Source organism: Copadichromis virginalis, linkage group LG14 (genome assembly GCF_057382275.1).
Source record: "Copadichromis virginalis isolate Kocher_CV1m ecotype Utaka linkage group LG14, C_Virginalis_male_GT1.1, whole genome shotgun sequence".
Classification (NCBI taxonomy): domain Eukaryota; kingdom Metazoa; phylum Chordata; class Actinopteri; order Cichliformes; family Cichlidae; genus Copadichromis; species Copadichromis virginalis.
The window spans coordinates 42,694,945-42,721,504 of record NC_140631.1 but is presented as its reverse complement, the minus strand read 5'-3'; the positions used below and the strand labels follow the sequence as shown (position 1 = coordinate 42,721,504).

Here is a 26,560-nt window from a genome sequence, read left to right as displayed (position 1 = left end):
GTCGAGCGCTATAATTTCGGTGGACAGCCAATCGGCTGCATCCAGGTCACAGAGCCGTGTTTGTAGCGGAAGAGAAGATGGCGGCTGCAGCTGCGGGGAACAGAAAGAGCGGGCTGCTGGAGAAAGTGAGTAAAAGCGTGAACGGATTCTCCTGAGCAGGATGAACCCCTGCGGGGAGGGTCTGTGTCCCGGAGCTGGGAGGTCTATGTCCCCGCTGCAGCTGCTGTGCGGCTCGGTGTGTGTCTGTGTGAGCCGCCGCTAAGGGGCTAAGCTAATGCTAACGAGCTAAAGTGGATACATTCAGAATGAAAACAAAATAAAAACAAAGTTGAGCATGAAGCTGAGAGCCGAGTTTAACCTCTGCGTGGGAAATAAACCGTTATTAGAGGTCAAAGTTCAGCGGTTTGTTCTATTTCCTGCTTCCAGCTGTTAAACAGCTGCACCAAACCGGAAACAGACAGTTTAACTAAACTCACCCGTCTGTTAAACAGGTGATGTAGGAGTGCAGGAGGCGTGCTTCAGAATGAAGCTTTAAGTTTCCACACATGAAACAGGTAAAACATCTGCAGCAGGTGGCGCTGCACGTGGGCACAGGGGGGGCGGTTAATTCCTGGAGCACGTTTCTGGGTCACTTCCTGCATTAAAGCAAACATGGCTTTTAAACTGCTGGTGTCAGACACGGTGGGGGGCGTAGAGCAGGAAGTCACCAGCTGACCTGCGATCAGGCGCCCTTCACTGTAAGAGCATGTATCTTGTTTCCGGTCTGATGGTCTGTGTTTGATGGCGCCCTGGTCTTTGTCTTCTTTCAGTTTTTGGACTGCGACGAGCCTCCAAAACCTCTCCGTTGTTCTCGTCCCCTCCAGATTTTTAACATGCAAATATTCTTTAAGCCCATTTTTTAGAAACTCATTTTAAGGCTCAGATTTCTTTAGCTTCCATCATACGATGACAGGAAGATGATGTCTCCGCCCTCAACATGAACTCTCCCTGAGAAGAGTTGCAGTCGCCGCCTCCGTGCTTATGTTAGCCTGATCTTCAGATGGAAACTGTCGATTAAACTGCTGTGTTTGTGTTTCAGTGGAGGATCGACGAGAAGCCGGTGAAGATTGATAAATGGGATGGAGCAGCGGTGAAGAACTCCTTGGATGACGCTGCGAAGAAGGTTTAATTGATTATTTTTATCCACATGTTAACAGCAAATATTCAAACATGAGCCGCATGTGTTACTTGTTCTTATTGAAACGTTCCAGCAGTTTACGTCCATGTTTCGGAGACATGAATGACTCTGGTTTAGAGCAAGATGTTTTAAGTAAAAGTAAAACAGGAAAGGTTCACTCAGATGAGAGGAGGGTGGAGAACTGCAGCTGTGGGAGGAGGGAACGCCTACGTTTGAAGCGACCTGAGCAGTGTTTCTTCAAGGAGCTAATTTCATTGGTCGGATTTTAGCTGATGACGTCAGAGTCACACAGGGGGCGTGTCCAAATTCATGGGCTGCTTCCTCCTGAGGACGTATTTGTAGACCGATTACGTCACAGCGACGCGCCGAAGGCTGTTCAAATTCGTGGACTCCTCCGAATGCAGCCGACAAATGCGTCCTCCTTTTCCCCGAATTTGAAGGATGGGTCGGGTGTGTCCTTCGTGGCCCACCATATCCCAGAATTCATAGCGCGGCCCAGCCAAACTCCAGTTTCCAACAATGGCGGCCGCTACTAAGTTTGAATATTACTCTTATTAATCTTTCTGGGTCACAAAATAAACTTTTAACATATTTTCAGAGAAAGCAGCTGTGAAAACTTCAAATATCTGCTCGGTTTATGAAGACGCCACATATTTGTAAAAGTGCTTCGACGTTTTCAGAGACGTCTGCTACCCACCAGCTCGACAGCGAGCCGGGAGCTCGCGGGTCACTGGAGCCGCCGAGAACGGCACAACTCCCGGAGGATCACTTTCAGATCACCGCGGACTTTTGCTACTCAGGTTAAACGTGATATATGAGTCACTTAGACAACCTAAAGATGTTATTGTTTGGCTTCTTTCAGCGTTTTATTTGTTCCTGAGTGAATCTGTGTGGCTGAGATTAAAGTTAGTTTTCACACAGCTGAATAAACGTCAAACAGAAAACTGATTAAACAGAAGTGTGAGACGGTCGAGAGTTTACTCCAGTGTCCTGTTATATTTTAGACAGCAAGGAGCAGACGGCGAGTTCATTAAACTCCACCCAGACCGCGGTGACACAAAACTGAAGGCTCGACCGTCACATTTCACAGCCTCGCTCTTTGGTCTTCTCGGTCTTCGGAGGACGCAGTCTATGGACACAGCTACAGTCGAAACTTCGTCACTTGTTTAAGCTTTGAATGATGTTTGCAGCATAAAGCCAGCATGCGTGTGAGAGCTTCACTGTCGGCTGGGATTTTTCACTCATCACGATGAGTCATGAACGCATGTGAAGGAAAGCTGCTGTTCACCTTGTTTGGCTAAACTTCATATCGATATGACCTATCTATGACCAGGTGCTGCTGGAGAAGTACGGTTACCTGGAGAACTTCCAGTTGGTCGACGGGCGCCTGCTGATCTGCACTGTGTCCTGTCTGTTTGCCATGCTGGCTCTGGTCTGGGACTATCTGCACCCCTTCCCCGAGTCCAGACCCGTCCTCGCCTGCTGCGTCATCTCATATCCTTCAGACGGACACATCTCACCTCTGCTTTTAAAAAATAAGATGATGAACTCACAGTGTGTCATATGTGAAACATGTGAGGGGAAAAATGTTGAAATAAGATTCAAAATTCAGAAACGACAGATGAAAGAGAAAAATGTAAAAATGTTTTTACATATTAAAAACACCGAAAGTCTCATGAATGTCACTGAAACACAAAAACAAATGTTTGTAGAAATGATTCCGTCTAATATGATGATGATGATGATGAGCGTGTTGGCTTTCCCTAACTCCTCTTCCTCACGTACTTCATCATGATGGGCATCCTCACGCTGTACACCTCCTACAAAGAGAAGAACATCTTCCTGGTGGCCATGCAGAAGGATCCAGCTGGGATGGATCCAGACCACATCTGGCAGCTCTCCTCCTCCCTCAAACGGTCAGTGAGTATGGGAATCAAACCAGCAACCCCCAGCAGTCTGCACATTTCCTCATCTGCGAAGGACTCAGAGTGGATCAGTTTGCGTCTGTGTTTTCCAGGTTTGACGACCAGTACACGCTCCGGGTGTCCTTCTCCGACGGGAAGTCCAAGAAGTCGAGAGAGGCGGACTTCACCAAGTCGGTGTCGGCGTTCTTCGACGAACACGGGACGCTGGTGATGGACCAGTTTGAGAAGAGCGTTTCTAAACTGCACGACACGCTCGCCGCCGACAAGAAGACCAAATAAAAGACGGGAAGCAAACGTGGTGTGAGTCTGCCTCCTCTGTTCCTCCTCAGAGTTCACTGGTTTCAGCGCCGGCTCCATCAGGAGCTGCCAGAGGAAACTTATTCATGCATTCATATTAAAAATCTGAAATCTGCAGTCTGTCTGTTTTTACCACCACACTCTGAACAACCCCGGAGGTCAGCACGCTCAGCCGCAAACCGGCGGCCGCTCCTTTATTAGACAGACTCGGCAGCAGGCGGAGTCACAGGTCCGTGTTGCCCACTCATGCTCCGAGAGTGGGAATGATCAGAAACCAGTGAACTTCAGGAGGGACAGAGACCAGAGTCAGAGGCTCAGCTCCACTCTGAAGGGTTTATTTTCCTGTCACAGCTAACTGTCACTCAGAGGTCAAAGGTCAGGTGTTCTGTCAGCAGGTTAGGAACATTTCAGCTATTTAAAAACAACCTGAGACTCAATGCGTCTTCACCGGGTCTCCAAGTATTAAAGGTTTAAGGACCGCTGTGTGACATGGCTGTGGTGGGCGGAGCCTTACGTAAGGGTCACGGAGGTGGGGAATAAGCAGCTAATGATGGCCAACGGTTTAAAAATAAAATGTGATTTTTTTCAGTGTTTAAAAAAGTAAAGTTTTCGTCATTTTTTTCTCTGTGATGTGAGAATCAGTTTGAACTGCAGCAGCAGGTGAACTAACCGGCGCGTCGGCTCACTGGCCGACGTGTTGGTGCCGTACAACAGGAAGTGGACATTGATCAGACCTTTATTTTGAAAGTTTTTTATTCTCAGATGCTTTCTCTGTGTTAAAAAAAACATTAAACTTGGATCTTGTTAGAGAAACATCTGGATGTGTGTCTCACTTTGAGTTCAGCTCTCAGCCCCCACAGGGTCACCTGCACAGGTGAACCTGGTCAGCAACCTCTGGGTGTGGCTTTGGTTTGTGTGGAGGTGTTTGTGGTGCAGCACCGCTGTCTGACCAGCAGGTGGAGAACTCAGGCTGACGTTCGCGTCCACAGGCAGCAGCCGGCGTGCAGCTCCAACACTGTTCACACGGTTTCTTTTAAAGAGTCAGTGATTGGACACGTGGAGGGTCTGAGCACCGTCAGGCGCTGATGAGGTTCAGTTTTCCAGCAGCGACGTCTGAACTGACAGCAAAACGATGCTGATTTCAATTTAAAGAAGGTCCTGAGTTTGATTCGCCCGCCTGGCCGGTCCATTCACAAGTATGAATGGTTGTCTGTCTCTCTGTGTTAGCGACCTGTCCAGGGTGTGCCCCGCCTCCTGCACTGTGGTAGCTGGGATAGGCTCCACCCCCACCATGACCCTGTCAAGGATAAGAGGATGGATGGATGCAGTTACATTTAAACCTGACTCAGTCTGCAGCACAGAGATTGAAACTAAAGTCGCTCTTTGAACTGTAAAACATTTCAGAGCTCACGACGTGAAACAATGAAATCAAAGCTTTTAAAGATTTCCTGATAAAAACATGTCAAACTCCAATCCTCATATTTGGCTTCAGTCTGCAGAAACCAAACTGAACAAAGTTACGTCAAATAAAATCCTATGCAACATTCGTGCTGATGATGTAGAGACCGTCTGATACTCACACGTCTTCCAATGGCCTCTGAGACTCCACCCCAAAACCAAGATGGTGGCAGCTAAAATGCTCAGGGTCCAAGAGGCTGAAGCTGCTCAAACACAAAATTTATGTGAAACACAGGAGTTTTTAACCATAATGAGGTCAAACTGGTTCAAATGTAAACTGTTGGAGTCAGCCCGGCACACAGCTGCTGGGTTAGCATTAAGCTAAATAACACAGAAACAACAACAATCAGACAACCACGTGTAAGCACTTTGGCGACAGGAAGAAGCCCCCAGCAGACTCAGAGGGAGCTCTGCGGTGAGTGTTTGGGATCATCGGTCTAAAGACCTTCATCATAAATGAGCGTGTTTAAATTTGGTCTGTTTTCCCGTTAATCTGACATTATCCAGGTGGCAGTGTCCATCTGTTATTTACAGGCTGTGGGTAGAGCACCTGTGGAAATTTGTTTGTTTGTTTGTTTTTAGGTGACAAACACAAATAATAAAAAAAAACGCTGGCAGATTATTGTTCTCTTTAAGGCAGCACCACTGATGTTATTCACTGCTCACAGAGAGGGGTGTGGCCACCAGACAGGGGTGGGGTTAGTGGTGAGGGGGCAGGGCCATGAGTGCAGGCTGCTGCCTGTCAGTGAGGCACTGATCAGATGTGTGTGTGTGTCAGAGTGCTGCTGTCTCTCGGCCATGGCCTGTCTGATGGCTGCCTGGTCCGTCCACAACCCCACTGTCACCAACTCCATCATCATGGTGAGTATGAGGACTCCAGAGGTATGATGAGGGGTGACCCTCTGTGTCTCCTGCTGGTTTAAGGAAAGGAAACAGCTTTCTAAGCAACGAGATCTGTGTGGGAATCAGCCTGAATGTGACGGTCAGCTGTGTGAGGCTCAGCAAATCTCACATGTTTGGGTTTTAAAGAAGTTAACAGTCCTGCAGCTCCACTGCACCAAGGTCAGCTCCTCAGGGAGGAAGAGGAGAGTCCTGATGATATGAGCAGAGCTCTTCTCATGATGATAATATGATTTTAACTTGAATGATACTGCGGGGTTATCCTCATCGTTTCTGTGTTCACGCACTGAAGGGGCAGTTCTGTAGTGCCGGGGTGTTAGTGCCTCTGTTGGGATTGTTTCTCTAAGACAGTGACTGCCAAGACTGGAAACCTACTGCATGAAATGTTGGGCTATAGTGAAAATGGAGTCAGGGTGGACACACGGGGTGATTACAGGATTTTTTAAATGAGGGGAAAATATATGTACTAAGCTTTGAACATTGCTAAATAATGCTCAGACCTCCGGCTTAAATCGTAAATCTGCAGGGACAAAGACTGTATATAATAGATGGCAGTAAGCACACTGAAATCACTCATTCGTTTCAGGATTCACATTTTAGCGTTTAACCACCACAGCGTTGTTTTTTACCCAGACGTAAACGAGAGGGTGGCGTGCTAATGCTAGCCAGCTTGGTGAGACTGTATGGAGCATCACGCAGATACAGATGATGCTAATTCAGTAACATCAGCCTTCGTCGACTGTCTGTGAGTACAGTACCCTCACAGCAGCGATATTATTGGTCAGATAGTATCATTAAAAATGCTCCAAAAGGTTCAAGTGAAACTCGCAGCTACAGCCGCCTGTGTCACCATCCACCTGTCAGTCAAAAGGCCACGCCTCTGACAATGCAAACTTTAAGACTTCCTACAATTTAAACACCCTCGTACCGTTGTTATGATGGCTGAGATTATCCACAGAGACCAAACATCATGACTCACTGCTGCCTCTGCTGGAGGAGGTGCAGTTATAATCGAGACCTCCTTGTGGCCCCTCCTAATGTCTGCCCGGGCTGTGGTGATGTCACAGCACTGTTTCGGGGTGTGACAATCAAATTCCATGCAGGGGCGGGGCTCCAGTAGCCACGCCCACGACTGGAAGTTTTGAAAGTTTAGTAGCTCTCACAGAGCGGACTCGTGCTGGGAGGATAGAAGCCTTTCTCCTTTCTTAACACGTGTAAGTACATTTACTTAATACTTGAGTATAAATGTGTGGTACTTGTTCCTCCATTGAGTCTTTTACTAAGACTTTTACACAAACCATGGAGAACTTGTAAAAATCGGATGATGTTAAAATCGTACAGTTTATGGGCTGAAACGATGAGTCACAACAAAGGTTTCTCACTACTTTAAGAACTTTTACAAACCAAATGGAGGAACACATTCATCTGTTGCTGCAGGTGTCTCGATGCTCCAGCAGTACAATTGTCCGGAGGAATAAAATACAGTAATTTAAGTACAGTTTTCAGATTATACTTATGTTGCAGTCAATTTATGAGGTGATCCACAGGTACAGTACTTGTACTTCCTTTACTGCTGCACACACAAAGTTTCCTCGTAAACATCCTGAAATCTTCTGATTTCCTGAAAAGCTCTTTGTTTAGTCACATGTTTATATGTTTCTGAGCTCAGGATTATCTCTGCTCCTGTCTGTGTGGTCACAAATTATTAGTTATGTGTATGTATTCCTATTCTGCTCGAGTTTTACAAAAAGCATCACTTCCACATAGAAAAATATTCTCAACATGAGTCAGTGATGTAAAGCTGTTCATGCTGCAGTGATGAGTAATGACAGGAAAGTTATTTGGTCGTTTTTTTAAGCAGACAAATGGAGACGTCTGAAAAATGTTAGATGAGCCAAAAAAACAAAGATGGAAAAACTCCCAGGCAAGAAATCATTTTTGTTTTTAAATTGTTTTCTCAAATTTTGGCTGACAGGTGACATCAAACACCTGTGACCAATAATATGTCTGCTGTGAGGTTGCCGTAGTAACAAACTGAGCTCCAGGGTTAATGAGGGAAACTGTTGTTATTGATTAGCAGGTATCTGTGTCTGTAGACTGATAACTAGCTCTTAACTTAGTGCTCCTTCCTCTCATCCAAATATGGTCACTTCCTGAAAACAAGAACCAACATGGCGCAAGAGACATCTCAGGCACTGATGCTTCATCACGCGGAGTGGAGAAACCTCTGATACTGACCTTTATATTCAGTTTGTGAAGACCCGCAGATAATCCTCAATTGTAATTTAGATGTCAGTACTGAGAGTGAAGAAATCAATGATAAGGGTTACCATGGTGACCATGGCAATAGTTTTGCTGAATCACAGCAGCCGGGTGCTCAGTTTAAATCCTGCACTCAGCCTGTTCTTTAGCTCGGTGACTAAGCTCTGCCCGACAGTTACCTCCTGCTCGAAGGCAGATTAGTGCCTCGTTTGGGTCAGGTCAGTCACACATGGCCGTCCTACAGGAACAACACCGGACTAGCTGACGGCTAATAGTATTTAGTATTTATTTATTTATTGTCATTGTCAAGAACAATGAAATTGCGTTTGGGGCTTCCATACAACCCCAAAAAAAGAAGAAAATAATAAATACCCCTTAAAACCCAAGTGTACATATTTAACCCAGTGTGACTCCAATGCAATAAGACAATCCTTAGCAATAATGTTCGTAGAAATTCAGACAAAGACCTGAGAAACATGACAAAATACAACAATGCAACCCATTCAATATTATTGTACTGTGAGATATGATATCAGATATGATAGTTATCTATTTAAGAAAGAGGGGGGGGGGGGGGCAGGAGGGGGAAGAGAATAAAGATATGATGCACCAATGCAGACCAGTTCATTGCTATTAAGAAGTTGGATATGGTTATTGTCTGTGAGAGGGGGGCAGAGAGTTCAGGAGCCTCACAGCCTGTGGATACAGGCTGTTGGCCAGTCTGGATGTTCTGGCCTGTATAGACCTGTACCTAATCTGACTACATCCACGTCTGCGTCCAGGCCTGCTGTAGAGAATCAACAAACCCAGACAACAAACATTCGGCTCTGCAGGATGAGAGCTGACAATCACAACCAGCAGGCTCCTCAGTCAGCTTTTTAAGGAGGGATAGAGGTTCGAAACTCTATTATCGGCGCGCTCTCACTGTACTGCACAAGGAGTTAGAAAAACAGGTTTTCATTTATTTAACCCAAAAAGTTATATTTACAAAACAAAAATGTTGAGCTCATAAAAAAAACTAAACTCAGCCAAAGAAATGTGAAACGACTGCCCAAACAAACATAACTGACCCAAACAGGAAATGACACACAAAGGTATATATAATGGGCAGCACGGTGGTTAGCACTGTTGCCGCACAGCAAGAAGGTCCTGAGTTCAATTCCACCATCAGGCCGGGGTCTTTCTGTGTGGAGTTTGCATGTTCTCCCCGTGTTTGCGTGGGTTCCCTCCGGGTACTCCGGCTTCCTCCCACCGTCCAAAGACATGCAGCTTGTGGGGATAGGTTAATTGGATAATCCAAATTGCTACTAGGTGTGAATGTGAGTGTGAATGGTTGTTTGGCCCTGCGACAGACTGGCGACCTGTCCAGGGTGTACCCCGCCTCTCGCCCCATAACAGCTGGGATAGGCTCCAGCGCCCCCCGCGACCCTGAAAAGGATAAGTGGAAGCGGATGGATGGTATATATACAGTGGGGCAAAAAAGTATTTAGTCAGCCACCGATTGTGCAAGTTCCCCCACTTAAAATGATGACAGAGGTCAGTAATTTGCACCAGAGGTACACTTCAACTGTGAGAGACAGAATGTGGAAAAAAATCCATGAATTCACATGGTAGGATTTGTAAAGAATTTATTCGTAAATTAGGGTGGAAAATAAGTATTTGGTCACCTCAAACAAGGAAAATCTCTGGCTCTCACAGACCTGTAACGTCTTCTGTAAGAAGCTTTTCTGTCCCCCACTCGTTACCTGTATGAATGGCACCTGTTTGAACTCATCATCTGTATAAAAGACACCTGTCCACAGCCTCAAACAGTCAGACTCCAAACTCCGCCATGGCCAAGACCAAAGAGCTTTCGAAGGACACCAGGAAAAGTATTGTAGACCTGCACCAGACTGGGAAGAGTGAATCTACAATAGGCAAGCAGCTTGGTGTGAAAAAATCAACTGTGGGAGCAATCATCAGAAAATGGAAGACATACAAGACCACTGATAATCTCCCTCGATCTGGGGCTCCACGCAAGATCTCATCCCGTGGGGTCAAAATGATCATGAGAACGGTGAGCAAAGATCCCAGAACCACACGGGGGGACCTGGTGAATGACCTGCAGAGAGCTGGGACCAAAGTAACAAAGGTCACCATCAGTAACACACTACAACGGCAGGGAATCAAATCCCGCAGTGCCAGACGTGTTCCGCTGCTGAAGCCAGTGCATGTCCAGGCCCGTCTGAAGTTTGCCAGAGAGCACATGGATGATACAGCAGAGGATTGGGAGAATGTCATGTGGTCAGATGAAACCAAAGTAGAACTTTTTGGTATAAACTCAACTCGTCGTGTTTGGAGGAAGAAGAATACTGAGTTGCATCCCAAGAACACCATACCTACTGTGAAGCATGGGGGTGGAAACATCATGCTATGGGGCTGTTTTTCTGCCAAGGGGACAGGACGACTGATCCGTGTTAAGGACAGAATGAATGGGGCCATGTATCGTGAGATTTTGAGCCAAAACCTCCTTCCATCAGTGAGAACTTTGAAGATGAAACGAGGCTGGGTCTTCCAACATGACAATGATCCAAAACACACCGCCCGGGCAACAAAGGAGTGGCTCCGTAAGAAGCATTTGAAAGTCCTGGAGTGGCCTAGCCAGTCTCCAGACCTCAACCCCATAGAAAATCTGTGGCGGGAGTTGAAAGTCCGTGTTGCTCGGCGACAGCCCCAAAACATCACTGCTCTCGGGAAGATCTGCATGGAGGAATGGGCCAAAATACCAGCTACTGTGTGTGCAAACCTGGTAAAGACCTATAGTAAACGTTTGACCTCTGTTATTGCCAACAAAGGTTATGTTACAAAGTATTGAGTTGTATTTTTGTTATTGACCAAATACTTATTTTCCACCCTGATTTACCAATAAATTCTTTACAAATCCTACCATGTGGATTCATGGATTTTTTTTTCACATTCTGTCTCTCACAGTTGAAGTGTACCTCTGGTGCAAATTACTGACCTCTGTCATCATTTTAGGTGGGGGAACTTGCACAATCGGTGGCTGACTAAATACTTTTTTGCCCCACTGTAATGGCTGATCAGACCACTATGACAAAACAGCGACAACTAAACACAATCACATACCACAAAAACGATGCAGTTCAGTTTGTTAATAAACTAAACAGCAAAGAAGGAAATCAAAAACATTAAACTCAGATATCTAGTTAACTACAAAAACATGTTTAACCTCCTAAGACCCGAACTCTTCCACGGCAGCATTTTTAATTTCTCTTTGATATCTGGGCTGATTGGGACCTAATGAATGTAAAAATTACCAGATTTTTTTTACCTGATTTTTATCCATCCATTAGCTTCCGCTTATCCTTTTCAGGGTCGCCGGGGGCGCTGGAGCCTATCCCAGCTGTCTTATTTTTCTAAGAAAAATGAGAGCCACATATGAGGATATTCATTTAAAATTTTGATAGAACAGTATCAGTATAATGCCCTCATAAGTGGATATCAGGCCCTTGTAGAGCAAAATTGAGTATTTTAGTCTAACCCAAAATGCGATGTCCACATATGTGGACGCCAGGTCCTAGGAGGTTAACTAAAGAAAATACACATTCTGCCCCCTTCAACAGGAAGTGGTGGTGTGGTCCAGTCAGCCCATCTATGTATTTAAGTTTTTTAAACACTGGCCAATATCTTTTGTCTGGCAACAAAAGATGCCAGGGATGATGGCAGGTAAGAAACCAGTAAAAGAGACAAAGATTAGTCACAATCAAACCAAAAATCAGAAATGAATTGGTATTAATATATAAGTAAACTAAATGTACGCGCTTGCGAATAGAACAAATGTGTTCAAACCAGTCAATAAACTTATTGCAAACCAAAGTGTGTGTGAATGTGTTTAGATGAAGGAATGAATTAAAATATGTAAGAGTTGCCCACTTTTAGTGCGGCCGTGGTTTTGGCCATCACAAGAGGCTAAGCCTACGCTTGAAGCTACCGAGGTGTTCGTTGGCAGAGGTGACGCAATGCCACTATTATGAATGAAACTTGGTTCAATAACTCCAGCCATACTTATCTTGCCTGTTTAACACATTTATTGCTTTCCATCAGTTGCATTTGTTGTTCAGCAGACTCTTATCAGCGGCCACAAACCGTTTGCTCCTTCTGACCAACAACACCTGACTCTAATTACATGTGTCTACCATAAAAACATGCCATACTGTTAAAACACAAAAAGTGACCACATACAAACAATGGCTCCTAGAGCACTTTTTTGACCACCGACCCCTCAAAGGCTCATTGATCTCACCGCTGCACCTACAATCAGGTTACAGTCGCGAGCTAACCATTCATGCAGGAAACCCGCCTGCCCTGATGAGTGAATTCATTCAGCTTCTCTTCACACCAACACACGCTTCAATGGTTTAAACTGTAAACGCTATACACAGTCATATTTTTTTCATTCACCTTTGTGGCTCTCCAGCTGTCAGTGGTCTTCTCTGTCCTGTGCTGTTATCAGTTGCTTTACCATGAGTCTGAAAAAACAAAGATTCAGCGGAGTGAACATTGTTTAGTTCTAGTGTGACTGAGGCTGAGATTAGAGCAAGGACTACAGAAATATGTGAGTGCATCATCCAGGCGAGAGTCTGTGATACTGTGTGTACAGGACCAGCTTTACCAAAATCTGTAAGCTTTTACCAAGTCTCTGTGGTACAGCTTAGGTTCAGCTTTTATTTTAGCAAAACACTGAAAAAAACATGTACACGGATAATGGATGGATGATGGATGACATGGATGGATGATGATGGATGGATTGATGGATGGATGATGGATGACATGGATGGATGATGATGTGGGTGGATGGATGGATGATGGATGACATGGATGGATGATGATGTGGGTGGATGGATGGATGATGGATGACGTGGATGGATGATGGATGATGGATGGATGATGATGGATGATGGATTGATGGATGGATGATGGATGACGTGGATGGATGATGATGGATGGATTGATGGATGGATGATGGATGACATGGATGGATGATGATGTGGGTGGATGGATGGATGATGGATGACATGGATGGATGATGATGTGGGTGGATGGATGGATGATGGATGACGTGGATGGATGATGATGGATGGATTGATGGATGGATGATGGATGACGTGGATAGATGATGATGTGGGTGGATGGATGGATGATGGATGACGTGGATGGATGATGGATGGATGATGATGTCTTAAAAAAAGAGCAATTCGAATCATCCACAATGCAGGTTATAGGGAACATACAAACTCACTATTTTTGCAGTCTGAAATATTGAAAATTGACGATATAGTGAAATTCCAAACAGCACAAATTCTATTCAAAGCAAAAAATAAAGAACTGCCAGGTAATATTCAGAGTATGTTTTTTTTGAAAGAAGGAAGTTATAATTTAAGGGGTTTTTGTAACTTCAAAACAATGAAGGTACGTACTACAAGAAAAGGCTTTTGTGTTTCTGTTCATGGAGTGAAACTATGGAACAAACTGAATATGGAATTAAAGCAACGTCCAAACATAAAACTGTTCAAAAAGAGTTATAAAAATATGATCTTCTCGATCTATAAAGAAAAGGAAAATATTTAAATTAAGTGAATGTCTCTATTTAAAAACAAACAAACAAAAAATTCATGATGTGATATTATAGTATATCAGAAATCTGTTCACTATTTTTATTACAAATTATATCAGTAAGGAAGCTGACTAAATATTCACTGATAATTTATGGGACAGGGGTGGGATTAAATAAGTGTATACTTCTTCCCACTCCCTTTCAACATGTAAATTAATCAGAATGGTTTTTTGTATGTAATTTGTATAGTATTTTTTTTCTCTCTTATTTCTTTTCTAAATGTACTTGTATATTGTTCACATGTTGAAATAAATTACCAATCAATCAATCAATGATGTGGGTGGATGATAATGTTTGGATGGATGATGAAGGATGGATGGATGATGATTTTGGGTGGATGATGATGGTTGGATGGATGATGAAGGATGGATGGATGGATGGATGATGATGTGGGTGGATGATGATGGTTGGATGGATGATGAAGGATGGATGATGGATGGATGATGATGTGGGTGGATGATGGATGGATGGATGGATGATGATGTGGATGGATGGATGATGATGATGATGATCTGGACAGATGATGGATGGATGATGATATCGGTGGATGGATGATGGATGATGTGGATGGATGATGATGTGGACGGATGACGGTGGATGATGATGGTTGGATGGATGATGGTGGATGGATGGATGGTGGATGGATGGTGGATGGATGGATGATGATGTGGATGATGATGATTATGATGATGATGGATGGATGATGATGGCTGGATGGATGGATGATGGATGGATGATGATGTGGGTGGATGAAAGATGATGTGGACGGATGATGATGGATGGATGGATGGATGGATGATAATGTGGACGGATGACGGTGGATGATGATGGTTGGATGGATGGATGGATGGATGGATGGATGGATGGATGGATTGATGGATGGATGGTGGATGGATGATGGATGGATGGATGGATGGATGGATGGATGGATTGATGGATGGATGGTGGATGGATGGTGGATGGATGATGGATGGATGGTGGATGGATGGATTGGTGGATGGATGATGGATGGATGGTGGATGGATGATGGATGGATGGATGGTGGATGGATGGTGGATGGATGATGGATGGATGGTGGATGGATGGATTGGTGGATGGATGATGGATGGATGGTGGATGGATGGTGGATGGATGGATTGATGGACCTTTTTGCTTACATTCTCAGATGGTCAGCTATGGTTGTCTTAAGCCGGATTCCTTTTATTCACCTTCAGAATACCAACGGGCCCCCTGACCTTATGTTGGATCCCCGGACAGTTTGTCTTTGTATGGATGAGGTGGTCAACAAGCGGCTGGCTGGCAGCCAGCAGACGCCACTGCTGCAGGGACACCTGAAGAAGGTGGACAACAACCTGATGGAGGCCCAGAGGTTCTCCTCATTACCTCGCAGACCCGCGGTCAACATTGAGTTCAAAGACGTCTCCTTCGTGGTCAGAGAGGGACCCTGGTGGAGGAAGAAAGGTAGAGTCATACACAAAACAAAGATGGCAGAGGTTCAGAAAATAAACACACTGTCACTGTAAATTCAATGCCAGCTAATGCCTGAAGGGTGGAAAATAATCCAGAGCACGATTCAGCCTTGTGTTGTAGCTGGTTTATTCATTACAGATCCTGAGTCACGCTCCTATAACAGCAAAAAGTATCAGGACAGCAGGAGGAGCTGGTCTGAATGCTTCTATTTTAAAAGGCTTCCACAGAGATGTGGATCAGGCCAACCTAAGACTGACTAAAGACAGTCACAGTGACCATTGACCTTTGAACACCAACATCAGAGCCACCCTGAACCTCACAGAGATGCTGAGTCTGCAGAACGCAAGAGAAGATCTGACATAAACGCTTCTGACCGACTCATAAACCCACAAATTTAATCTCAGACGGCTTCACATTTTATAGCCCTGAACAGAAAAAGTATATTCACATATATATGTGTGTGTGTGCATAGATCTATCCATCTAGGGGCTTTATTTGTCCAGTTGGAGAGGTCAAAGGTGATGGCCGACCTCACAGGGTTCATGTCATTCTTTTGACTTTTTATTGTTAATGATGGGCTGTGCGTCAGCAGGCAGCCGTTGGGTGCTCTCGGTTTGGCTGCTGTGTGTTTGTGCGCTCGCTGGATTAGCGGCTGTAATCTGTTAATCTCAGCTGGGTCTTCTGCTGTAAATAGCTGCAGGTCAGATTGGAGGACGTGCCGTCGCTCGCTGCCTGAAAATAAAGACGCAAGAACAAGAAAACAAGCGATGATGTCACCGCTCGTGAACCCGCCCACATCTGAGCTCTGCTCAGGCTTGAGAATGGGTCGGATTGTTATTTTAGGGAATCCCTTCCCATGATGCACAGGGTGTTTCTTCTTCACTCACTATGTGTTAATATTCAATTTTCAATTCAATTCTATTCTATTTACACAGCTCCAAATCACAACAACCGTTGCCTAAATCCACTTTAACTTTAAATCCTACTGTAAGGTCGACCCTACAATAACACATACAGAGAAAAACCCAACAATCATATGACCAATGTGAGCAAGCACTTTGGCGACAGTGGGAAGGAAAAACTCCCTTTTAACAGGAAGAAACCTCCGACAGAACCAGGCTCAGGGAGGGGCGGGGCCATATGCTGTGATTGGTTGGGGCGAGAGAAGGAAGACAGGATGCCAGAGGTTTCTTCCTGTTAAAAGGGAGTTTTTCCTTCCCACTGTCACATAGTACTTGCTCATAGAGGGTCATTTGATTGTTGGGGTTTTCTGTTTTCCTTCTATCATTGTACGGTCTTTACCTCATCTTACCTCTGATTGGTCCTGAGCAAGAAAATGAACATAGTGCTTGTGTAAAGCTGTGCCGGGAACCTCTAGCTGAAACTAGATCTGTTAGAGACTCTGATAGCCTCAGGTTACAGACCATTATTATGGAGCTCAGCCAAACTCTTTGTTCATATTAGAAAAGATGAGTTTCACTGAGAACATTTCACACCTGCTCAGGTGCACAAAAACAGCGTGCAGGTGTGAGTTTGAAAACATTTACAGGTTTTCTATTGTAATTTTCACACAAAACCTTTGATTGGTTCTTTGATGCTTTTCAGGCCAACAGAATCTGTTAACATGCGATCACATGTTATTAAAAGGCCAGAAAGATAGATCCATGAAGCAGAGTAGCAGATGAAGACGTGAGGGTTGATGTAATGGGGCATGTACGAGGCGCTAACAGGCTAGAATAGTTGTAATAGCTGTCTTTCTGCTCTCGGTCGTGGCCCCCGAGTACCACCCGTTCTCCATCATGGACTTCAGGGAGAAGTCCATGTGTTCTCTGGTTTGAAGGATGTTCAGCTTCAGGTTATTTTCTGAGCACCAGCAGGACAAGTTCTCTACCTCCACCCTGTACGCCGTCTCATCTCCATCAGAGATGAGCCCAACCACAGCAGTGTCATCAGCATACATGACGATGATGTTGGCTGGTGGGTTGGTGTACAGTCATGGGTGTACTGAGTTGAGGACGTTCATCTGGGTGTACAGTGTGCGGAGGGTACTGTTGGTCAGATTAAATCTAATAATCTCATTAAAGCGCGTTTAGCCTCTGTGTGTAACGTGTAACACACTCCTCAGTTATAACGACAACCTCAGAAACCTGGTCTCTGAGACAGGATTTCAGGTGTCAGCACATTCTTCATGGTTTCTCAGCCCGGCACACACGTTCTTACATGTGTGCTTCACTGTGTTTCAGTCATGAGTGACTGTTTGCTTTGAGACTGTGAAACTTGTGGATAAGTCTGATGCTGAGCTCACTGTGAGGACAAAACACTAACAGCAGATTACTGAAGATGTTTTCATGATTGCTGCAGGGTTTTTGGACTCACGCTGATGTAAATGTTCTGGTTGGTCACACTATGATCAGGGTAGCTGCTCGGAGTAAGTGAGGGACAGCTGAAGGGTTGGGAGGGTCTCTGATGGACCTGTAGATGTCTGAAGCACATCTGCAGGTCCAGGAGAAACGTGGTCTGTTTCGGGACGATGCACGAGCCTCACCGAGTTCTGTAACTGACCTGAGTCCAGACCGTCAGCACTGAAACATCAGCAGTGAGCCTTTAGGATGAGCGGGAGTGTTTGTTTTTCGCACAGAAGCCGAGCGGAGCGGCTAAAGTGTGAGAGCAGCTGCTGGTCTGCATGAATGAGAGAAAAACTCCAAACTGATGGGAAACCTGAGCCGAGAGTTCGAGCACAAAGAGCGGCTCTGTGAGCGGCTGGGAAACCTGCACATTGATTGTTTCTGTTCGCCTCAGGTTACAAAACTCTGCTCAAAGCCATCTCTGGGAAATTCACCAGTGGGGACCTGGTGGCTATCATGGGGCCCTCAGGAGCCGGAAAGTCCACGCTCATGAATATCCTGGCCGGGTACAGGTGGGTGCATCCATCAGGGCGGAGATGATGACTGAGTGTGAGGTTGAGGTCATAGCGCTCTCAGCTGCAGATGTTTTAAAAATGTTTTCAGATTATGTTACATCTCAGTCTGAGAGCTTTACCGCATCCTCACATCGGCCTGCGTACCTCTGTGTGTGTCAGTAAATGCTAGTGAAGAATCTGATTACTGATTGCAGGTCAGTGGATCTGTCCAGAGCGCGCTCAGTGCACGTCTGTCTTTGCGTACAGGGAGACGGGGATGAAGGGCGAGATCTTGATCAACGGGCAGCCCAGAGACCTGCGCTCTTTCCGGAAGGTTTCCTGTTACATCATGCAGGACGACATGCTGCTGCCTCACCTCAGTGTCCAGGAGGCCATGATGGTAGGTGCTGCTGAGCCTCAGCGTTCAGCCTACTGCAGACCGCAGTAATCGCAGACCCTGCTCTCTGTTTCTGCAGGTGTCGGCCAGCCTGAAGCTGCAGGAGAAGGAGGAGGCGCGCAGAGACATGGTGAGCCGATCGCTCCTGGCCTCCCTGATCTCAGACTCTACCCTCAGGCTGAACTCGGATCTCTGCTCCTTCAGGTCCGGGACATCCTGATGGCTCTGGGTCTGCTGGAATGTGCTCAAACCAGGACGTCTCACCTGTCGGGGGGGCAGAGGAAGCGGCTGGCCATCGCTCTGGAGCTTGTCAACAATCCGCCGGTCATGTTCTTCGATGAACCCACGAGGTAAGAAATCAGGTTGACCTCCAGGTCCTCTCCGTGGTTCATCCCAAGCTGGCAGAAGGTCACAGAAGGTCGGATATCAGTCCTGACCACGGTGCTCTGTCCTCAGCCAATGAAAAGCAGCTGAACCATTCCACTCAGTCAGCTCAGTCTTCCTAACCAACTTTAAATCTTTGCACTAAAGCAATTTTTGAATCGCGCAGGCTGAACGCTTTTAGAGCCTTTCAGACTGTGCAGACTCATTTTAAACGTTATGCCTGACACATAGGATCATGCAGGGAGATCTGTGGTTCGACTCCTGGTCCCGCCACTCACCTGTGTGAAATGGTTTCGCTGCCTCAGAGATCAGTCGTGCCAAAGCACAGCTGTTTTATTTTTACTTGACTTATTTCAGACGTTTGATCAGAACAAGCTGTACTTCAAATTCTACATGTGAGTGATGTTTGGTCATGTTTCTGCTTCATGCTGAGCTTCTATGAAGGTGTGTGTGTGTGTGTGTGTGTGTGTGTGTGTGTGTGTCAGTGGCCTGGACAGCTCGTCATGTTTCCAAGTGGTGTCTCTGCTCAAAGCTCTGGCTCGAGGAGGACGGACGGTTATCTGCACCATCCACCAGCCGAGCGCAAAACTGTTCGAGCTCTTCGACAAGGTGACCCTCCTCCACGTTACACTGACTCACTGCACCATCTAGTGGTGTAAACCGGTATCACATGAACGTGTGGCTGGACAATGCACAGAAGTGTTAGCAGCGGTTCTTTTTCTGAAGATCTGAAACAGTTTGAAACATTTATAGAAGCAGCTCTAATGTCAGAAGCAATAAATAAATGATTACATTTCCTTCAGTGGGTTAGAGGGTCATCTGCTAATCAGAGTGTGAGGGGGGCAAAGAGCTTTTAAAGGGGATAAAATCAAGTTTGTGTAGAGGAGTAAATGTGGTGTAAAGAAGCTTCGAGTGAGCACTTGTAACAGTTTGTATGATGGGGTGAAATCCGTTTCCTCCTGCTCAGGTTTTAAGGATGAGAGAAGAACAGGAAGTGCTCTACAAAGGTGTTTGGAGCTGAAAACCTTGGTGTGGGTCCACAGAATGATAAGAAACATGATTCAGTGCGGGTTTCACTTGTGTCTGTCTCTCTGTGCGTGTTTCAGCTGTACGTGCTGAGTCAGGGTCAGTGTATCTACAGGGGACAGGTGTCCACTCTGGTCCCGTACCTGAGAGACCTCGGGCTGAACTGCCCCACGTACCACAACCCCGCTGACTTCGGTAAGGCTCGCCCGGCGAGCTGTTCCCACTCGGCCGTCGCGGCGTCAGACTCACTGATGGGTTCTGTGCGCAGTGATGGAGGTGGCGTCCGGAGAGTACGGGGACCAGATGATCAGGCTGGTGATGGCAGCTCAGGAGAGGAAGTGTGAGAAAGACCACCAGCCCGAGCTCAACGGAGACAGCACCCTCCACCCCTTCCTGTGGCAGCGCACCGAGGAGGTAAAAAAACAGCACGCCCTCTGCTGTGATTGGTTGATGAGAGGGAGGTTTTCGCTTTACCTCCTTTGAATGTTTCATGACGAATGAGTCCTTTGAAAATCAACATGTACCTGTGATGATCTCCCGTCAGGAGAGCTCATCGTCTGAAGGCTGTCACAGCTTCTCTGCTAGCTGCATGATGCAGTTCTCCATCCTGTTCAGGAGGACCTTTCTCAGCATCCTCAGAGACTCGGTGACAAACACCTCCGTACACGTCACCTCAGATTCACACAGATGACACCATTTTCCATCACTCTGACATAACAATTATCATTACCATTTATACTGGTGTGATAAAGTGTTTGCCTCCTTCCCAGTTTTCTATTTTTTGTATTTTTGTTATGTTTTAGATCAAACAAATTTAAATGTTAGACAAAGATAACACAAGTAAACACAAAATGCAGTTACTAAATGAAGGTGTTTATTTTTAGGGGAAAAATATCCAAACCAAGTGATGGCCCCCTAAACTTAAAAACTGGTTTGGGCCACCCTCAGCAGCAACAACTTCAGTTCAATTCAGTTTTATTTATACAGCTCCAAATCACAACAACAGTTGCCTAAATCCGCTTTATACTGTAAGGTCGACCCTACAATAATACATGCAGAGAAAAACCCAACAATCATATGACCCCCTATGAGCAGCACTTTGGCGACAGTGGGAAGGAAAAACTCCCTTTTTCCAGACTGAGAGATCTCAACTACTTTGTTTCCTCATTTGTTCCTGAACATCATTGGATTACTCTCAAAGAGTGACCTTTGACCTTTAGATGCATGTGAACAACTGAGTGTTGTCCTGTCAAGGTGGCTGTTTGGTGTCTCCAGTGGGGCGATCGTGGCTCAAGAGTGGGTGTTCGTCTTGTAATCGGAAGGTTGCAAACGACCGGTTCGAGCCGGGGCTCGAACCGGTCGTTGTGTCCTTGGGCAAGACACTTCACCTACCACCTACTGGTGTTGGCCAGAAGGGCCGATGGCGCGAAATGGCAGCCTCGCTTCTGTCAGTCTGGCCCAGCTGTGGCTACAACCGTAGCTGCCTCCATCCTGATACAGGGCGCTGGGCGTAAAAATCTGTGACTCTTCACCAGCTGCTCATAGAATTTAAGAAGCTTCTCAGATGAAATGTCTTCAAGAAACTTAAAGAAGTCCAGATGCTTTTCTTTCTAAGCTCCTTAGACGGGTTTACAAATAATTTCTTGCCAATTTTCTTCCTAATTTCCTAAAACTCTGGTCTGAGTCTGGTCATATATAATGACATCATTTTACTGATTACTTTTCAATCACAAAAACATTGTTTTCACTGTAACTTAAACACGTGGTGACGGTTTCCAGCACAGATTTGTGAAATAAAACATTGTCAGTGTGGTAATATTACTGTGCAGTATTGCAGTTTGAAGTAAGGCATTGTCATTGGCAGGTGCTGACTCACCTGAGGATCTCGTCTCACATTGGGATCGGCGTTCTTATTGGTCTGTTGTATCTGGGTATCGGGAACGAAGCCAAGAAGGTTCTGAGTAACTCGGGGTTCCTCTTCTTCTCCATGCTGTTCCTCATGTTCGCCGCTCTGATGCCCACGGTGCTCACCTGTGAGTCCGCCTCAAGCTGCTGTGTCACTTTACCTGCACACAGGTGACGTTTGAGTAAGATCAGGGTGTCATCTGCGTAACAAATACATCACAGAGTCGAGCTGGAGAGCAGCTGTTCTCTGTCCTTCATCGGCTTGTGTAACACGAGGTCTGCTGTTACAAAGGTGGACAGAACAACAGACCTCCATTTATCCTACCTGCAATACAACCTGTTTTAGCCCCTCCCCCTTAAAGACAACTTTGTTCTGACTGGCTTCCTCTTGTAAACAGAGGTTCTGAAGTGTTAGCCTCTCTGACATCACAGAGGTTCAAGCATAGAGCTGAGTGTTCAGAGGTGAGCTCAGCAACAGGTGCGTCACTTTTACCTGAACAGCACCAAAGGTGCCGGCTCTGACTCAGGAACTCTCTGTCTCATACACAATAAAAGCTTTATTGATGTTCTCAGGGCCAAACCCATCCAGGCTGCAGTGGGAAAATCCTTAAACTGACACCCACAATTGCCAGGATTAATGACGGTAAAATTGTGTCTTTAAATTTGAGCTTTTCTGGGATTTTATGAGCGAGCAGTCGCTCTGGGAGCTGCTGTCAGAGAACATCAGACTAAGTCTCTGTAATAAGGACGAGTTTTATTCGTCGCAACCTTTGAAAACCTGCTGCCATGTTTTTGTGCTTCAGTTCCTCTGGAGATGGGCGTCTTTCTGAGAGAACACCTCAACTACTGGTACAGCCTGAAAGCGTACTACCTGGCCAAAACCATGGCTGATGTCCCCTTCCAGGTAACAAAGACACAGCTTTATCGATCTCTAAGCTGCACTTAGAGTGGCAGCTCCTGGTTCCAGCTCCTGAATCTCTTTCTTTAATGACACATTTGAAGATGAAAGATGATGAAAGATCTTGTTTTATTGTCATTTTTCTGACGGCACAGTTTATCATTTTGTTAGAAACTTTGGGGGCTCACCCTTGATGGATAGTCAGTTAATACAGTAACTTCACCCCGGCCATATTTCTGGTAACTGCTAATGATATTGATAATGTCATTAGAAATGTTCTAAAAAAAACAGCAATGGTCCAGTTCAGGGATGCCTCACCTCAGGCTAGCAGACAGCGAACACCCACAGCTGTCTGTATCACTATCCACTGGTCAGTCTAAGAGGCCACACCCCTAATAATGAAAGCCTTAAACCTTATTAGATTTAAGTAGGGGTGGGTTTAAAAAATAGTTTTTGATTTTAATAATCCCATATCGACTCACGAAATCCTGAATTTGATGTATTTTGCCAGAAATGTCAGAATCTCAGCTACAGCCTCACAAAACCATTTCAACAATAACCAAACATTGAAAACAGCTTGAACAGATTCTGCAAAAGGATGTAAGCCCGACAGCACGCACACGGACATGCTGTACATATCCAAGATAATTGATCAGAATTATAATATTTCTGAGTCAAAATCCAACCTTGTGAATCAGAATTGAATCGTTGTAGAAATCAGTGGCAATACGCACACCTAGATTTAAGAGCTTCAGCTTAACGTTGCACACGGAGACCTGGCAGTATCAACCCGCTGACCTGCAGTGTCGCTGTTGTACAGGTAGTGTTCCCGGTGGTGTACTGCAGTATCGTGTACTGGATGACGGCTCAGCCTCCGGACGCTGGCCGGTTCTTCCTCTTCCTGTCTCTGGGGATTCTGACATCTCTGGTGGCTCAGAGTCTGGGTCTGCTTATCGGAGCCGCCTCCACCTCTCTGCAGGTCCGCTCGCTGTTTCCTCCATCACCTCTTGTCCGCTCACAGGTGTGCTCCTGTGCTGACATCACTCGTGTGTGTTTGCTTCCTGTAGGTGGCCACGTTTGTGGGTCCGGTCACGGCGATCCCGGTTCTGCTGTTCTCCGGGTTCTTCGTCAGCTTCGATACCATCCCCTGGTACCTGCAGTGGATGTCCTACATCTCTTACGTCAGGTGGGGGCGCTGTTAGCTGGCGGGCCTGCAGCTGTATCCACACAGCAGGGGGCGCTGCTGCACTCTCTGAACGTGTTTGTGTGTTTCAGGTACGGGTTTGAAGGCGTCATCCTGTCCATCTACAGCCTGGGTCGTGATGATCTTCACTGCGGTGAAGGTGAGGCGTGTCACTTCCAGAAGTCTGAGGCAATCCTCAAGGAGCTGGACATGCTGGACGCCAAACTCTACCTGGACTTCATTGTCCTCACCATCTTCTTTTTGTCTCTGAGACTCATTGCTTATTTTGTCCTCCGGTACAAAATCAGCTCTGAGAGGTAGAGCGAGGCCGGGAGGAAGAGGAGGAGTCGCAGAGCAGCTGTCCAGTTTGTCTCCACTTTGACTCGCTCTTAAACAACACATGAAGAAGAGATGGCATGTGAGGACACCGCAGGCCTACAGGGGGAGATCTCATGGTCTCATGGAGGTCCTGTGGGACCAGGAGCTGGTCTTCTGGATCCTGGAGGTTTCACCATGCCACATCCTGACTGATTTCTACTTTTTAGAATAAAAGCCTCTGCAGTTGCAGGATGATGACATCTCTGCCTCTTTAGTTTATTGCTGAGGTCAAAGGTGAGAGCAGCACAGAGGCCCTGATTTCCTGAGTTCTGTCCTTCATGTTTAAGCATCCTGCCTCTGCAGATCCACTGAAGGCAGTGATGCAGGAATGTTTCAGATTTTGCAAATCCTGGAAAACTGTTGGATGAAGTTTTCGGCAGTGCATTTAAAAGTGTTTTTAATCTTCCATCCACCCGACCGACATTCACACACAAAGACACATGATTTCAAACAAAAATCTTCTAGATCCTGGAAGCTTTTCTTTTGAGGCTAAAACAAAACTCAGTGGGCTGCTGGTGAAAACTAACTGGGGATAAAAATGATGAAAAATCAAACTTTTGAGCGGAAAGTGTTTGGGAGTAAATCCACATGATTCAGATATAAAAGTTTTACAATAAATATGAATAAAAATCATTGGCTGGAACCTGTTTAAGCACAAATATTACATCTGTTTACTTTGATAAAATTCACATTAAATAAATTTTAGAAAACTTTCCTGTGAAAAAACAGAAAAACTGATATTTCAATAAAACAATAAAACAATAAAACAATAATTACCCACACCGTGTTCTGAAAGGTAGGATGAACAAAACAATGAAAATATCAAAAGTATTTGTCATGTTGAGATGCTGTTTATTCCTGATCATTTCACTGGCTGTGACAGAACTAATTAAACTGAATTATGGGAACATTACACTGTCTGTTTTTAATATTCAGGTTAACTGTGTATGTACCTGCGACAGCAGGCAAACAGCTTTGTCTGAAAAACTCAGCAGATGTTTTTCCTCACATAAAGCAACTGAGCAGCTCGCTTAGCTGCACTGTGTCTCTGCAACCAGCAGGTGGAGCTGTTTACTGGGAAATGACGTTCATCCTACTGGACGTCTGCTCTAATCACTGTGTCACATCTGATTTCACAGCAGAAATTTAAAACACAAAAGTGGAAATGTTCATCTTTGAAACGTGGTTAAATAAAAATCAGATTTAAACTCAGAGAGTGAGAAAAGGAAAATAAAATCAGAGTTTAGATGTGAATCAGAGACGCAGAGCACACAGAGGGATTCAGACACGATTAAACAGGGGCCCTTCCATACGAGCGAGGCGACACCCATGTATCACAAGCCATTTTTGGAATCCGGGGATCAGAATACCAAGACCTCTGCCCCTGACTGCCACCCAATCCACCAAGCACTCAACCTCTAGTGCCTCCTGCGTCCTCCCCACCACCCACAAGAGGACAACACCACAAACGTTGTAATGAGATGTTCTTAATTTGCCAGCTGATAAGTGCTGGCAAACCTAGGCTCAGCTCGTTTGTCCACAACAGCAGCTGCATTTTGAGAGAAGACACACATGTACATCACCTTCACAGTGTCAAGTTCAGTTTTATCATCATTACCACAGCCGAGGAAGGTTTTGCCCGTCTTAATTCAAGACGGGCAAAAACATTTAAAGCAGAGTTTATAAGACCTGAGCGGTCATTCTGTACTCAGACACATCCTAACCATGACCACAGTCAGGGAGACGCATCCATCAGCCATAATCACAGTCAGGGAGACGCATCCATCAGCCATAATCACAGTCAGGGAGACGCATCCATCAACCATAATCACAGTCAGGGAGGGGCATCCATCAGCCATAATCACAGTCAGGGAGACGCATCCATCCACCATGACCAGGATGAGGGAGGGGCATCCATCCACCATGACTGTGATGAGGGAGGGGCATCCATCCACCATGACCAGGATGAGGGAGGGGCATCTGTCCACCATGACCAGGATGAGGGAGGGGCATCTGTCCACCATGACCAGGATGAGGGAGGGGCATCCATCCACCATGACTGTGATGAGGGAGGGGCATCCATCCACCATGACCAGGATGAGGGAGGGGCATCTGTCCACCATGACCAGGATGAGGGAGGGGCATCTGTCCACCATGACCAGGATGAGGGAGGGGCATTACAAGTAATGAGTAAAATAAGGGATTACTATTACAAAAATTAATCAAATTAAAGTTACTTTCCAGTAAGCACGCTGCGTTACTGCGTTATTAAACCATGATTTTATGTGTGAGAGTGTCTCATGACAATGACATGAGTGCGTGTGACT

General features: G+C 45.7%; 2 protein-coding genes and 1 long non-coding RNA gene across 3 annotated transcripts; 2 read left to right on the top strand and 1 right to left on the bottom strand.

Annotated features, from left to right (window-relative positions):
* Positions 1–24: 24 nt before the first annotated feature.
* Positions 25–4,214, top strand: spcs2 (signal peptidase complex subunit 2). Its single transcript, XM_085431038.1, has 5 exons — positions 25–125; positions 1,079–1,162; positions 2,511–2,671; positions 2,959–3,093; positions 3,195–4,214. Exons 1-5 carry the CDS (start codon positions 78–80, stop codon positions 3,379–3,381), a joined length of 615 nt encoding a protein of 204 aa, XP_085287164.1. The 5' UTR covers positions 25–77; the 3' UTR covers positions 3,382–4,214.
* Positions 3,749–8,061, bottom strand: LOC146694759 (uncharacterized). Its single transcript, XR_014914943.1, has 3 exons — positions 7,996–8,061; positions 4,980–5,060; positions 3,749–4,696 (listed from the first exon to the last, which is right to left on the bottom strand). It is a non-coding gene; the product is annotated as an uncharacterized LOC146694759 (long non-coding RNA).
* abcg1 (ATP-binding cassette, sub-family G (WHITE), member 1) lies at positions 5,630–25,131 on the top strand. The gene is made up of 15 exons (XM_085431035.1): positions 5,630–5,718; positions 14,908–15,154; positions 17,963–18,080; positions 18,330–18,462; positions 18,539–18,589; positions 18,664–18,809; positions 19,329–19,452; positions 19,950–20,064; positions 20,138–20,283; positions 20,414–20,515; positions 21,734–21,902; positions 22,578–22,678; positions 23,493–23,651; positions 23,740–23,858; positions 23,948–25,131. The coding sequence occupies exons 1-15, from the start codon at positions 5,656–5,658 to the stop codon at positions 24,174–24,176; spliced, it is 2,022 nt and encodes a 673-aa protein (XP_085287161.1). The 5' UTR covers positions 5,630–5,655; the 3' UTR covers positions 24,177–25,131.
* Positions 25,132–26,560: the final 1,429 nt, after the last annotated feature.